The sequence below is a fragment of the Malus sylvestris genome, chromosome 13 (genome assembly GCF_916048215.2).
Source record: "Malus sylvestris chromosome 13, drMalSylv7.2, whole genome shotgun sequence".
Classification (NCBI taxonomy): domain Eukaryota; kingdom Viridiplantae; phylum Streptophyta; class Magnoliopsida; order Rosales; family Rosaceae; genus Malus; species Malus sylvestris.
In genome coordinates, this window is record NC_062272.1 from 14152573 (window position 1) to 14166422 (window position 13850).

At 36.7% G+C, this 13850-nt stretch overlaps 1 protein-coding gene across 1 annotated transcript; it reads right to left on the reverse strand.

Annotated features, from left to right (window-relative positions):
* Window positions 1–7373: 7373 nt before the first annotated feature.
* LOC126595743 (S-adenosylmethionine decarboxylase proenzyme 4-like) lies at window positions 7374–9316 on the reverse strand. The gene has a single exon (XM_050262047.1). The coding sequence runs from the start codon at window positions 8766–8768 to the stop codon at window positions 7701–7703; it is 1068 nt and encodes a 355-aa protein (XP_050118004.1). The 5' UTR covers window positions 8769–9316; the 3' UTR covers window positions 7374–7700.
* Window positions 9317–13850: the final 4534 nt, after the last annotated feature.

The window sequence follows — 13850 nt, forward strand, 5'->3', positions numbered from 1 at the left end:
GAATCACTAAGGAGAGAAAAATCATGTTCAAAAATATTTTTGTTTTGCCAATACCACAAAAACCAGTAAGTTATAGAAAAAACCAAGACTAATATTTTGGAAGAGATATGATTTTGGAACTAATAGTTAGTAAGTGCATCAGTAAAAAGCTGTCAAGAGCAGGAAATTTTCTTCGAGCCTTAGCAGCAAAAGAACAATCTATAAAGACATGAACAATTGATTTAAAAACACCATCACATTTCCCGCATGAAGAATGCTAGCCAACCCACGTGTAACTCAGTGTTCATTGGTCAATAATTTGTCTAGCAACAAAAGCCAAAGAAAAAATAACACTTTAGGCGGAAGATGTAACTCCCAGATAAAACTTCATCGCCACTTGGTGTTCATATTAGCGCCTAGGTCAACACATAGACATACTTTATAGTAAAATTACTATCACTAGTTGGTCTTCATATACACCTCTCGAACAAGCCACCAAAATACTATCCACAATAATATTAACAATTTTATAGACAGTTACCTTAGGAAGGAAATGGATCAAGCATTTTGCATCCCAATTCCCACTATAGTAAAAATCAGCCACATACGACATAAGAATAGTTGGCCAAAGACACCATTTTGAATTAATTTTGATAAATACTTTAATAATAATAATAATTTTTTAAATAAAACCAACCAATTTTGAAGTAATTTTGATCAATTAAATATTTTTTTTAAAATACGATATTCATTAAGATGACAAAGATACGTACACAAAGGAGAATAGAATACATAAGTGGGTTTCAATAAATATTAAAGACATCATTTTGACTATTGGGCGTAAATGGAAACGTCTAGGTTGAATATACTCCAATTATCTCCAAGTAATTAATTTGTTGAAGTGAATTTTGGTCAACACGTTATTGAGTCTTTTCCTTGAATTGGAATATCGAACCGAGTCCTTCAAATCGGAGCCCTAAATCTAATTAAATACTAGTAAATAATATACTTACCTTGTATGGAACCAAAATTTATTATTTAGTGCGTTGCAAGTTCAAATTTGGAATAAACCTACAAAAAAGCAATGTTATAAAAAACAAAGCAAATGCATCAAATCACTAATATGGACGGGTGACGTATGGGTGGGGTTCGCATGGAATAATAATCTTTGCAAAAGCTGAAGAGAGACGGCTTTTCGAAATGATGCCTTGCTTCCTTGCTTTGCGGAAAGACAAGATCAACAGAAATAAAAATAAAAGGATTGTGCCGTCCACACATGTTTCTCATGTGCTTTTCTTAATTTTTATGGTGAGATTAAATAAAGGTAATTAAAGAACAAAAATTAAAAAATAATATGTGAGAATTAAAAAAATGTATGGATAGGACAACCCAAATAAAAATCAAAATATTCATGTTTGTACAACTTTGCAAGTGACAATAACATTAATATTAATTCATGTGTTATAATTATGAATTGGTAATAATAATGATATTTTATGAACATGATATAGTGACGAACTAAATTTCGAACATCTTCTTACCTTGAAAAGAAAGATTGATGCTAAGAACATAAAAATTATAATGAGATGTCAAATGGGTACATTTCTTCAACTATCAGTTTCTTGATGAGAAAAGAAATTCGCACAACCAATAATATAATTACCAGGGCTGTCTATGAGATTTTAGGGGTCCTGTGCGAAATTTATAAAGGCAATCACTTTTTTTTTTAATAAACGATATTATCTACATTAATGGGGTGGAGAAGTAGGCTCAGGTTCACAATTGGCAGCAATAATGTAGTTTAATTCGTCTTTAGCAAGAATTGAACCTAAGACCTCTGACTTATAAGTGAAGATGAATAGTACTAGACCGCAGTACTAAGCCGCAAAAGCAATCAATTAAATCAAAACAAAATTTACCACGCAATGATTGTAAGTTTAAAAATATCATTAATAATAAGTAAAAAAAGCAACAAACATAATGTTCACTAAATAATAAAAAACAGTTCAATCTTAAACAACCACATAAGAAGAAAAAAACTTCAAAAACTCTAACTTTAAAGTTTCGGTTGAATATATAACATTATTATATAATAAAACTGAGAAGAAAAAAAATACCCTTTTAAGGTATTATTATTGACACTAAAAATATCTCATTATACTCCAAATTTTTATATTTTGAAAGGAAAAAAAATTACGCTTATAATGAGTACATGATGAGATTTTAAAATGATAACAAAAACAATTTTTAAATATAGAACATTATTACATAACAAAAGCAATTTTTGAATACCCCCTCTGATAATTATAACAGCTGTATAGCCACCACTAGACAAAATACACAAATCTCCTAAGCTGCACCAACTTGCTAAGCAGAGCGTCGTAAAACACTAAAAAATATTACCAAACTAAAAAGGAAACCACCGGTCAACTCGTCTCCAAACACATGTAATGTTCAAAATTGACTGAAAAATAGAAATCAAAACTCCACCAATATTCCATGAAAGAGTAAACTGTCGATTTGCCCCCTGAATTATCACCCAACTTTCGATTTGCCCCCTGAACTTTTTAATTGGAAAATTAAGGACTTAAACTAATTTTTTTGGCCGATTTGCCCCCTGCTGTTAATTTTTCATTCATTCCATCCAAATTTCTGTTAAATGGAAGCATATGCACAACATGTGTAGGTAGTTCGGTCGCTTCATTCTTTAAAATAATTGAAAACCTTAGATTTCTAAAATATAAACCTATGCAAATATGTGTGATTATATAGCTTTTTTGTCTGAATGTCTAGTGAAATGACGCTTTTGTCCACAAATGAGAGTTACGTGGTTTGCACACGATAAAAGTTAACGTTAATTTGGATGAAATCTATGAAAAACTAATGGTAGGGGGGAAATCGGCCAAAAAAATTAGTTTAAGTCCTTAATTTTCCAATCAAAAAGTTCAAGGGGCAAATCGAAAGTTGGGTTATAGTTCAGGGGGCAAATCGGCAGTTTACTCTTCCATGAAATGATTTTCTTAAGGACGTGAAAGTCAAAGTTCCAATATGATGTGCTATATCCTGTAGAATTAGATCCTCTCTTGATTTTTTCACTGTGAATCTTAAGAATCAATTAATACCAACCATTTATAAAAAATCGTGTAACTACAGTTTTTTTTTTTTTATATTTTTCACACAAAACGAATTTGCCTTACTGTTGAAAATATAAATAAAAATAATTGTTATCACATGATTTTTGATCAACCATTGATATTAATTGATCTCTGGAATCCCTAATGAGAAGATCTGGAGAGGATCAAATTCCATATCCACAGCTCTTTAGTAATTGGTGTTTTGTAGCATTATTTATTTGTCTCCTTATCTGTCTGAATTGGAAGTTTCCCCTTGAACTCTTATGAAAATACAAATTATTAACATGGACACCTCTCAAAGCTCACAGTTTCTCTCCGCTGTGACTTGTGGAAGATCTCATAGCAATTTTGCGGTCTACCCAAAACACAATTACGTAACATTATTATGTCACTCAAATTATAACACATAGAACATATTTATGAGAAATGATAAGAAGACTCTCAAAGTACAATATTGACTCTCTACCATCTTACAGTCTAACTTTAATTCTCGTGCCAACACTAAAAAATATTGTGTAAAAAACATGAGGTGATAGAGAGATCATTGAGAGTTCCACTTCTGATAGAGTCTCCTTAGCATATCTTTTATTTTATTTACATAAATAAGACATATCAACTTTGTCGTTCACTCTTATTAAAAACACATAAAATAATGCATCGTGACGTGTGTTTCTAATACACATGATAATTTCTCGGAAGAACTTGAGCCTTGTTAGGAAGAAAATTCCGAAAGTGCTTTTGGGAAAAGAGGGTATTGGGCTGCTGAGTAGAAATTTAATTGCAATTTTCAAGATGATTGGGGGACCAAAAGCATTGTCTCATGAGTCCCACTAGATTCTGTCATACAAGCTTTTGATGTGTAGCCTTTTTCTCCATCTAATCTTCAGCTTTTGATAATAAAGCTCCAAAAGTTGATGGGGTTAATTAAGTTTTTTTTCTTTTTTGGTTAATCATCTTGGATTCTTAATGCTTTATTACTTGATTAAGGCATGCACTTTAAAAAGGGTAACAGCTCAAGCTCAATCATGTTAATGTTTCTCTTGCTAAACCATGTTTAATTTGGAGCATCGCTCAAGTTTAATATCTTCTCTGTGTTATCAAATTACTAAGGAACTACCAAAACTAGGTTGACAAACACTTGTGCTTCAATCTCTAGGTTGACAAACACTAGTGCTGTATGAATAACTTTCCGAAATAATGTAAACATGCATACTACTTCATAGATGGGTTTTCATTTTAACAGGAAGTATGATATCCCGTCACGCACCATACAACTAGTTGTCTGATTGTTTCACATCCCTTAAACATAATCTTGTTTAAGTAGGAAGTTTTTTTTTTTTTCCCGTAAAGGAAGCATGTTAGTTGAAGCTATCAAAAATGAACAGTAACAGATGCTTGAAAATACCTTGTAGTCCAGCCCAATATCAAACTTGGAGAGCCAATAACATAATTTTTCCTTCATTCATTATTCACCAAAAATTTTGAAGTCTAGAAACTAATTTTCAATGGTTAGATTTTAGAATTTTGGGTTTTCCGACATTAATCTTGTAGCCTTGTTGAGAAGCCAGACATCAACTTTCAATTGCCATCAACGAGGGAGGAGAAGACAATGCATAACACATTATGGCACTCAAGTCAGTGTTTGTTCATTATGCTTGTAAAGAAAAAAATGCAGAATAATATCATGTCCTTCTTTTTTGACCCATTTGTTGGTGGGATTCTAGTTCTTTTCTGACCCTGTGTGTGCATTGGCATCTACCGCTTTGTGGCAATTTTGTACTGGAATGCTTGTGCTAGTATGGAGGTACTTGTGTTTGTGGTAGTCCTTAGGAGTTTTATTGTTATACTTATTTGTGCAGATTATCACTAGATCAATATTTGGTCTCTAAAGAATATACTCATACAAAAACCTTTGTAACTACATTATCGTGTGTTTATAATTGTGTTCTTATTTGTTAGTAAAAATTACCATTACTTGTCATCGTTAAAAAAAATTGGGCTCCAAATCCCATTATCTTGTCTTTCTCCTATGTTCCATGGGAGTGTGTGTTCGTTGATTATAGATACACTTTCCGAAGTGCATCTAAATTTGAATTCTCATTCTCATAACTTTTTTTTAAAATTAAACTAAAATATCTCTCGAATTAAAATAAAATAAAATAAAAGATAGAGAGTAGAGACCTTCATTTGTAGGCGGTTCTTTTGACTTGCACCGGGTCCTTCGGGCAAGAGCTTTAGGTCCTTGGGCTTAGAACTTTTTCTTGTCATGAAATGGGCCTTAGCCTGTTAACAGCTTTACCCAATTTACGAATCAGTCCACTTACCAAAAACAGAATGCTTACAAAAATGAACCCATTTTTAGACAAAATAAAGTTATAGCCCCCCACGTAATAATTTCATATCATATGAACCCCTTGAGTAATAAATCAACTTTAGACAGGTTGTTCATTATGTGTGTCCTGTCCGACCACTTCAACTTAATAATAATAATTAAGGAAAACTAATGAAAATGACTTGAAAATTTTAAGTTTTAACAATAAAACAAATTAAAGGATAAAGTGAATAATACTATGATTGAATTTTTAGTGTAAAAATACGATTTTTCGTTAAAGTAAACAGTACCGGGAGCTTTTCGTTAAAGTTCCTTAATAATTATCACATGCAAATTATATGATATTTTTTTATAAACGTGAAAGTAAAAAGGATGAAAAATTAATTAAAATTATATGCGACAAGGAACTATTGCATGACATCATAGTGAGGAGGGGTCGTGACTTCAGGTAGCGTTTGGTATGCAGACGGGATGGGACGGGACAGGACGGAACGGAATGGGACAGGACGGGACGAAGGTTCCGTGTATGTTTGGTACGCGCTGGACGGAACATGTTGGTTGTTCCGTTCTGCGTTTGGTACGCGTTGGACGGAACGCAAATGACTACCAAACCCGTCGGTTCGAAACCCGTCAGCGAGATTCTGTTCGAAACCCGTCGGTTTGAAACCCAACGACGTGTGAATTTGGACAGCGTGGCGTTGTGAATCTGGGTGAAATCCCGGGTTGCCGGATCGAACAGCGTGGTGTTGTGAATCTGGGTGAAATCTCGGGCTGCCGGATCGGACAGCGTGGCGTAGGCGTTGTGAATCTGGATGAAATCTGGTCATCGGACTCCGACTGCGACGCGTCTAGGTGGTATTGCTTGGCCAAAATCTGGATGAAATCCGATCGTCGGACTCCGACCGCGACGCGTCTGGGTGGTATTGCTTGGCCAAGCTTCGGTACGCCGACTTGATCTTCGTTGGCGACGCGTTGGCCGTGACTTAGAGGACCTCGTACAGACTCGCTGTGGAGGCCGCTGCTTAGCCTCGGTGAACGCCTGGGCGGAGGAGGCCTTGATCTGGAAATTAAGTGTCGGATGGAAGTGAGAAGGAAGAAGGAGGAGACGAAGAGGCTGAGATCCGAGGAAAGAGACAATGGGAGAGGGAACGAATTTTGTGTTCCACGGGATGGAAAAACCTGTTCCAGGAGGGGAGCGCGGAACCAAAATTAGCCCATTTCTGTCCCGCGGGACAGCCGTTCCACATAATTTTAGCGCGCCAAACATGGGACGGAACGCGTCCGTCCCACCCTGTTCCGTCCCATCCCACGTACCAAACGCACCCTCATTGCCCATCGCATATTATCATGGACGGAGAATTATTTTGTTCATGAAAAAATTTATTTAACTCCCCATGCATGCAAATTGGGGTTGACACTTCAAAACAAAGGAGCTTTTCAATAGAATACCGATGTTGTTTTTGTTAGGGTCTCAAGGTGTAATATGCTTATTGTACAAGAACGATGACTTGATCATATAACGTGTCGGTATACTTAGTTGCATACTCGTGAAATGAACAAAGAATATTCAGGATTATGGGTCTATATTCAAGAATGAGAGGTCGATCATATTTTTGAACTTATACATTTTAACATATTGTTGTGTTAATTAAGGGCTAGTGTTTGCATTGTAGACTTGTGAAAGGAACAAAACATATTCAAATAATCACACTGAAGAGTTTGAACATATTTTTTGAACGTCTACATATAATATATTGTCATATTACGAATAAACGTCCAACTGCAAACAAATGTTCAGCTGATTGTTTAAACATTCTTTGCTCATTTCACGACTCCTCACTTTCAACATTTGTGTGAGACAAAGAGCGTCGGATTAGAAAATATGGAGAATTAAATAGGAAATCGAAAAGGATTGGGGAAAAGGAAAATGAAAAGAATAGAAATCTTGAGAATATGGAAAGAAACTCCAAGTAAACATCCCTCTCAACATTTGGCACTTAATTTTGATGTACCCCACTAACAGACAAAAAACAACCTCAAAATCTTAGGCGTGACAAACCTAAGTGGGGGGTGCATTACATCGTGCTACCTCATACGCGATGCTTCCACGTCGTCTCTACTGCCTATCCCCACAACTCCCACGTTCGATCATTACCTTCTTTCTCCTCGTACCTCCACCGTACGATCGCTCTAAAATTTTCCGCTAAATTTCTAATTAAATATAGAAGAAAACCCCACTTAATTACGATTTAATCCTACTTACTATTTTTCTTACTCCGACGATCGACGAACGTTTGGTACACGACATTACCGGAGGCGGGAAACTCGTCCACGGAGCAACTCCGGCACTTCAGTCCAAGCGGCTCCAATGCCCCCGCGACACGCGTCCACACCTCGTGGCTCGCACACGTGGTCGATACCGACATCGTCGCCGGCCTGAAGATTTGGACGACCTTCTTCAGCACCCGAACAACGTCGTCTCGGTCGTCGTAGACCGACCCCACGCACTCGAAGCTCGCGTAGCTGTAGCCGTCTTCGGGGGTGACGTGGATGGTGGAGTGGCGGTTCCCGTAGATACCGTTCATGGAGTACCCGCAGGGGTCGAATGCGAAATCGCAGATCAGAGCACGAGGGTTAATTCCGGATATTCCAGTGAGCGCAGTCATTTCTTTGCCGGCGGAGTCACCGTCGTATTTGGTGCCGGGACGGAGGAAGAAGTTGCGGGCGAGGTCGCGGTCGAGCTCGGTCATGCAGATTTCGAGTGTGAACAGTCCGCCGTCGCTGTCGTCTTCTCCAAAAGGACATGTCGTGTTTTCTCTGGATGCGGAGAACACGTTCCATGCATGTGAGGGGGTTTTGGAGGGCATGACGTTTGCCTTGCGGTAGCAGAGAGTGTCGGGAAGAGATTCCTCTAAATAAACGACCTCGTCTTGGAAGTTGGTGTAGGGAAAAGGCTGGGCATTGGGGAAGATAAAGTTGCCGCGGGTGTAGCGGCAGAAGACGAGGGTGAGGCCGAGATCTAGCGACGCGTGGCGGAGAAGTGGAGGGATAGATTTGAGGAGCTGGGTGGTCCCACAGGTCTTGATGATGATCTTGGTGGGGTAGACGAAGAGGCTGGACTCGGATAACACGTAGGCGTCGAAGTAGTGATTGGCTACGGCCGAGACCACAGTGCATTGGACGGCATGTAGGACATGTTGCAAGGACTCGAAGTCAAGGAGGCGAAGACCAAGACCGAACGACGACCCTACATTTTTACGGTCGTCCCCAGAGAAGTGCAGCTCCAAACGCTTCTCGAACCCTTCAAAACCAGAAACCGCCATTTGGGTTGTTTAGGTTTAGGTCACACGCAAGTTGTAGGGTAAACCCTAGGAAGATAACAAACAAGTGCCCTGAAAGAGAAGAGCACAAATCAACAAGTTCCAAATGAAAGAATGGGTAGGAAGAGATGGAGAGAAAGAAATGAGATATGTGAGAGAGAGAGAGAGAGAGAGAGAGAGAGAGAGAGAGAGGAGAGAGGTTGTGAGGAGGAATGTGGAGATGAGAGTGAGATGGTGGGGTGTGTGGAATTTATAGGTAGGTGGGAGAGAGAGAGAGAGAGAGAGAGAAGAGGAGGAGGAGGAGGGGCATGCTGGTGTGGCAACCAAGAATCATGATTGCAGGCATATATAATGAAGTGAATAAGGATGACGATATGTATATTGAAATTTGCTTACGATTTTATTTTTTTTGTGAGCAAAATCTTTTCCTTTCAGAAGAGCGGAGAGAGACAGAGAGACTGATGTGCAAGCAGTGGAATTTATGTCCACGCGTATAATTTGTACCGGAACCCTGCACTTGTCTCCACTTACTTCCAGTCGGCAGACAGTCACTGTTCTCTCAAAACAAATGCATATTGCCAATTAGTGATTTGTTACCACTTAATTAATATCAATTTGATTAAGATGAAAAGCTTATTCGATCTATTTAATATGTTCAAATGTAAATGTTGAAATGACACAAATAATGTTATGTCTACTCAGTTTTAACGACATATAATAGTTAAAGAATTCAATCATGCAACAACTTGATAAACATAAATTAAAAGAAACAATTTTGAGTTTTCTAAAGTTAAGTTCACAGTTTTTTATTTGAACTCATAGTACGTATTTCGAAGAAAACGTCGAGACGGTCAAAATTTATTGTTTGCTATTAGGGCATTTTAAGGGTTTCGAGGTCATTTGCATGAGTTTGGTAGAAATATTAATAAACTTTTAGAGGTTGCACTTGAACTTAATTTGAGAGTTTTCTCGTCTCTTGTGGATTCCGGATTGTGTTATAAGGTGTAACCCTGGTTAACAAATATTATTACGATTGTTGCTTGCTTTAATTAACAAGTTTAATTTGCATGGTATAAGTTGTGCTAAATTGCATATATAATTTCATTTCATGTTTCTCTTGTTGTCTAAAAAATAAGCAGGGGAGGTCCTTGACTGATTGATGTTGGACCAAGAAACAAACATCATCAATAGGCCTAGTAACTAATTTTTTTTTTTTTTTTTAAAAGAAGGGTAAAGTTAACCCTAGCTGAGAAGAAAACCTAAGAAAAAACCTATCGCCGTCGAAGCCTTTGGTCTTGGGATCGGCGGTATTTCTTCTTAATTGATCCCTTCTCTTTCTTTTCTTGTTTTTAGTAGAGTCGGTATCTCGCTTGTTGATAAGAACCTTTGTAGTTGTGGTCATTCTTTTTCATGAGGATGAGAGCCTTTGTAGCAGTTATGACTTACTACTCAACTCCGAATCTTAGAGTGAAAATTACATTGTGTGTCTTGACGGTATTAGGTCTGGCTCGCAGAGTTTAGGCTTTGTGAGCATATCATTCTTGTTGGTTAGGTGTGGTTCTTCCGTCCTTGAGGAATCGTAAAAGAGTTTATTTTGTGTTGTGTCATTTTTTTGTTTTGTTTTGGTTGTGGTTTCGTTATTTGTTCACCAGGCAAGGACTACGAGGACATCTTTGTGATGTCTCATAACATGGCTTTTTTGCCGAATGAGCATAGTCTTTTGCGAGTTTGTTAGAAAAGTAATGCAAGATTTTGTTCTCATGAGCGTATTTTTCCGTTTGGTTCGATGTGGTTATGTGGGGTAGGTTTTCTATTATCTTTTTGTTGCGTTTGTAATCATAAAATTGTATTCCTGATCAATGATGTTTCTCATTCTATTTCATTAATGAAATATTTATTACTTTAAAAAACAATAACTATTTTACGATTGTAAGAATTGGACATATGGATTGGTCCATATATGTCTGCTCAAACACAAGTAGGTTGTAAGGGAATTGTTGTTTGAACAAGAACCTTATCATCACAAGTACATAAGGAAGATAGTTATATATGTTTTTCTGCCAAATTTTGGGAAACTTCGGTTAATTTTGAATGTCAATAATTGAAAATAAGACGGGTCAAAACTCAGCATCACAATTACAAGGAATTATATCTAAGTCATAGCTTGAATATTCGGGGACACAATTATAGACTAGGAATATATGTATGTTCTTGTTTGTTCCTATCCATGCATGAATTATTAGCATTGTTGCTAAATTCAATATGTTTTTTTATAGGCATACTAATTTTTCCAAGTAATACATTATAGAAAATTAGAAAAAGTGGTAAAGAAAAGAGATAAAAAAAATGTAAAGATTTGAGTTTAGTCAAGTTAATTAGAATAGTGGGCTTCATCTTCTGAACTCAAATTCGAATCCTCATTCTCGTAATTTGATGGTTTTATTACTACTTATGCTATTTTTTTATATAATAAAATAAAAAGTTTACAAAAATTAAAAAGAAACTGCGATATGAGCACTCAAAACTTTGAAAATGCGCCGTGGGACAATGGAAAGGTGAAAACTACACTAAAAATATGAAAACAAGTGGTTGATAGGGACAATGCTGCCATATATATTCCTGAGCATTGATCGAGCAGGTGCGCGCTGATAACAACAAAGGTAAGACGTGCCCAGAATATCATGAATATTTTAGCTTATAAGTTAAAAAAATAATATACAATTTCGTTTGCAAAAACCAAAAATAAAAGGAATCAGGCGTGACTGATAAAAATAATGAGAATATCCTTGAATTAGGGGAGATGCGTACGTGAAATCAAAGCCAATATTCTCCCATCATTTTTATTCTCCCTGCAAATACATGTAGCCAGCTAGATGGCATTGTCATGTTAATTTGTTTCCCCTTCAAAAAATGTAAGACTAACTTGTTTTGAGTTATTTCAAGATCGTGATAATCACAGTTCAGAGAATCAAGATATAAGCTAAAATCGAAATACGAGATCTTAACACGTATGTCTAGCAGTATACTGGAAACGTACTATCAACATGATACTTTTCGAGGAGAGTCGAGGTTGATATTTAAGCATTCACCCAAAACGAAAAGGAAAATTAGGAAAAAGATTGCCATACTTATAATTATGTCAACTTTGATCAGCCAAACCTTTTCTTTATACAAATAACTTAAACCTCTAGCTATTACAAACTGCATGCTGCCTAACATTTCGTATAATTTTGTTGGTCCATATATTTTTCATTTGCCAAAACTACCGACATGATTTTCGTGTTAATTCTGGTCAGACATAAACTATTGAGGTACAGTAACTTTGAAGGAAAAGGGAGTAATTAGTGCTTGGTGGGCTTTCCAATGAAGTTTTGCTACTCACCTAATTACATTTCTGGTTCTCCATGGCTTTTAATTCAAGACTATTGCTGAAGATTACATCTACAATTCAGAATGATCAGCTAGCTAGGAAGAAGCTTTCTCTTGTCAAAAGTTTTTTTTTTGCATGTTAGGTTATAGATGCACAACTAAAACCAAGTTATGGTGTCGGATTTTCAATCTAAACCGCACATTCAAATGAAATTTTGAATGATCAATTATTAAAACACCATAACTAACTTCTGTTAAATTTGAACTCATAACATCGTTTCTCACTATATACCGTATACCGTTAGGGAGGAAGATAAAAATCAATAGAAAAGCAAGCAACCAATTTGTATTTTTATGATGCATGTCGGTATGCACTAAGGTGTATGGTCTAGAGGGGTAAAATTTGAATGAAGAGAATTAGGAAGGGTTGAGAAAGCAATGATGAAAATATGTGAGTTTAGTAAAAAAAAATTGCTGTTTTAAGAAGAGGAATGATGCAGAATGTATGGCGTCATGAATAAATCTTATGGATATGTGGCTGGCAGCCCCCCATCATGACCACAATCCCACCTCTTTGTGCTGCACGCGCATCACCAAACTCAACACACTATCTCAAAGCCCACACCACACCACTCTCTTTCTTCTGCACGCAATCTTCTTCTTCTTCTCTGCTTCTCTCTCTCTCTCTCTCTCTCTCTCTCTCTCTCAACAAGTCTTCCTTTTAACTTCAACTCGGGAGGATTAACTCATATCCTTTTTGAAAGAAAATTGTTATTCACACTTTAAAAATTTAATAGTGCATTTCAAACTTTATGTATTTAGAAAGAAATATACTTTTATAAAGAATGCATGATTAAATTTTTAAAGTGCTAATAATAGTTTCATTTTGATAATTTGAAGGGACAAAGAAAGGCATTTTGAAAGCCTTTACCCACAATCCTTACTTGGTCCCCCTAACCCACCATTTTTAAAATCTTGTATAACCTAATCCCACATTCCAACTTTTTTTTTCTTATTTATCAATATTCTAAATGCATACAATGTTCCTTTCGCAATAACGAGTCACAAAATTGGCACATGAGAAAGTTGTGCTTATATTGTCTCTGAACTTAGAATTAAGCTCTCTAGGTTAAACTTTTTATAGGTTTGGACTTATAATTAAGAAAATCAAAACATACAGGTATCGTGCCATATGAGCACATAAAACATAAGGAGAAGATACAAATACAATCATAACAAATACACGTTAGCTTATACAAAAGTTTCTTTCTCTTCGTTCTCAGCCCAAATAAATGAAATCATGGATTTACAACATCTCCAACACTATATAATTGGTCCCACTCAGCGGCCTCATGCACCCCTGGACAGCCACCATGAACGACCCTACAAAGCGACACATCATCTAGCATGTGTCCCAACTCCTTGGCACAATTGGTCCCACCCCTCCCTTCGGGCCTCCATGTATTTCAGTTTGAAGACACGTTAACCCTACGAGCACCTCCATGGTCTCACCATTTGCAATTGTTGGGATGAAACTAATCATTGAGAATGAACGAGAGGGTGGGCTTAATTATCTAGCCGCCATGCCATGACTGATGAGTCATATGCCATACTTTCACGCGTACAAAACATATTTACACACATGTATTAATTGGAATTCCAATGTTCGGTTTGTATGAACGATAACTAGTCTCTCGGCGGGCACTAGTGCGGATA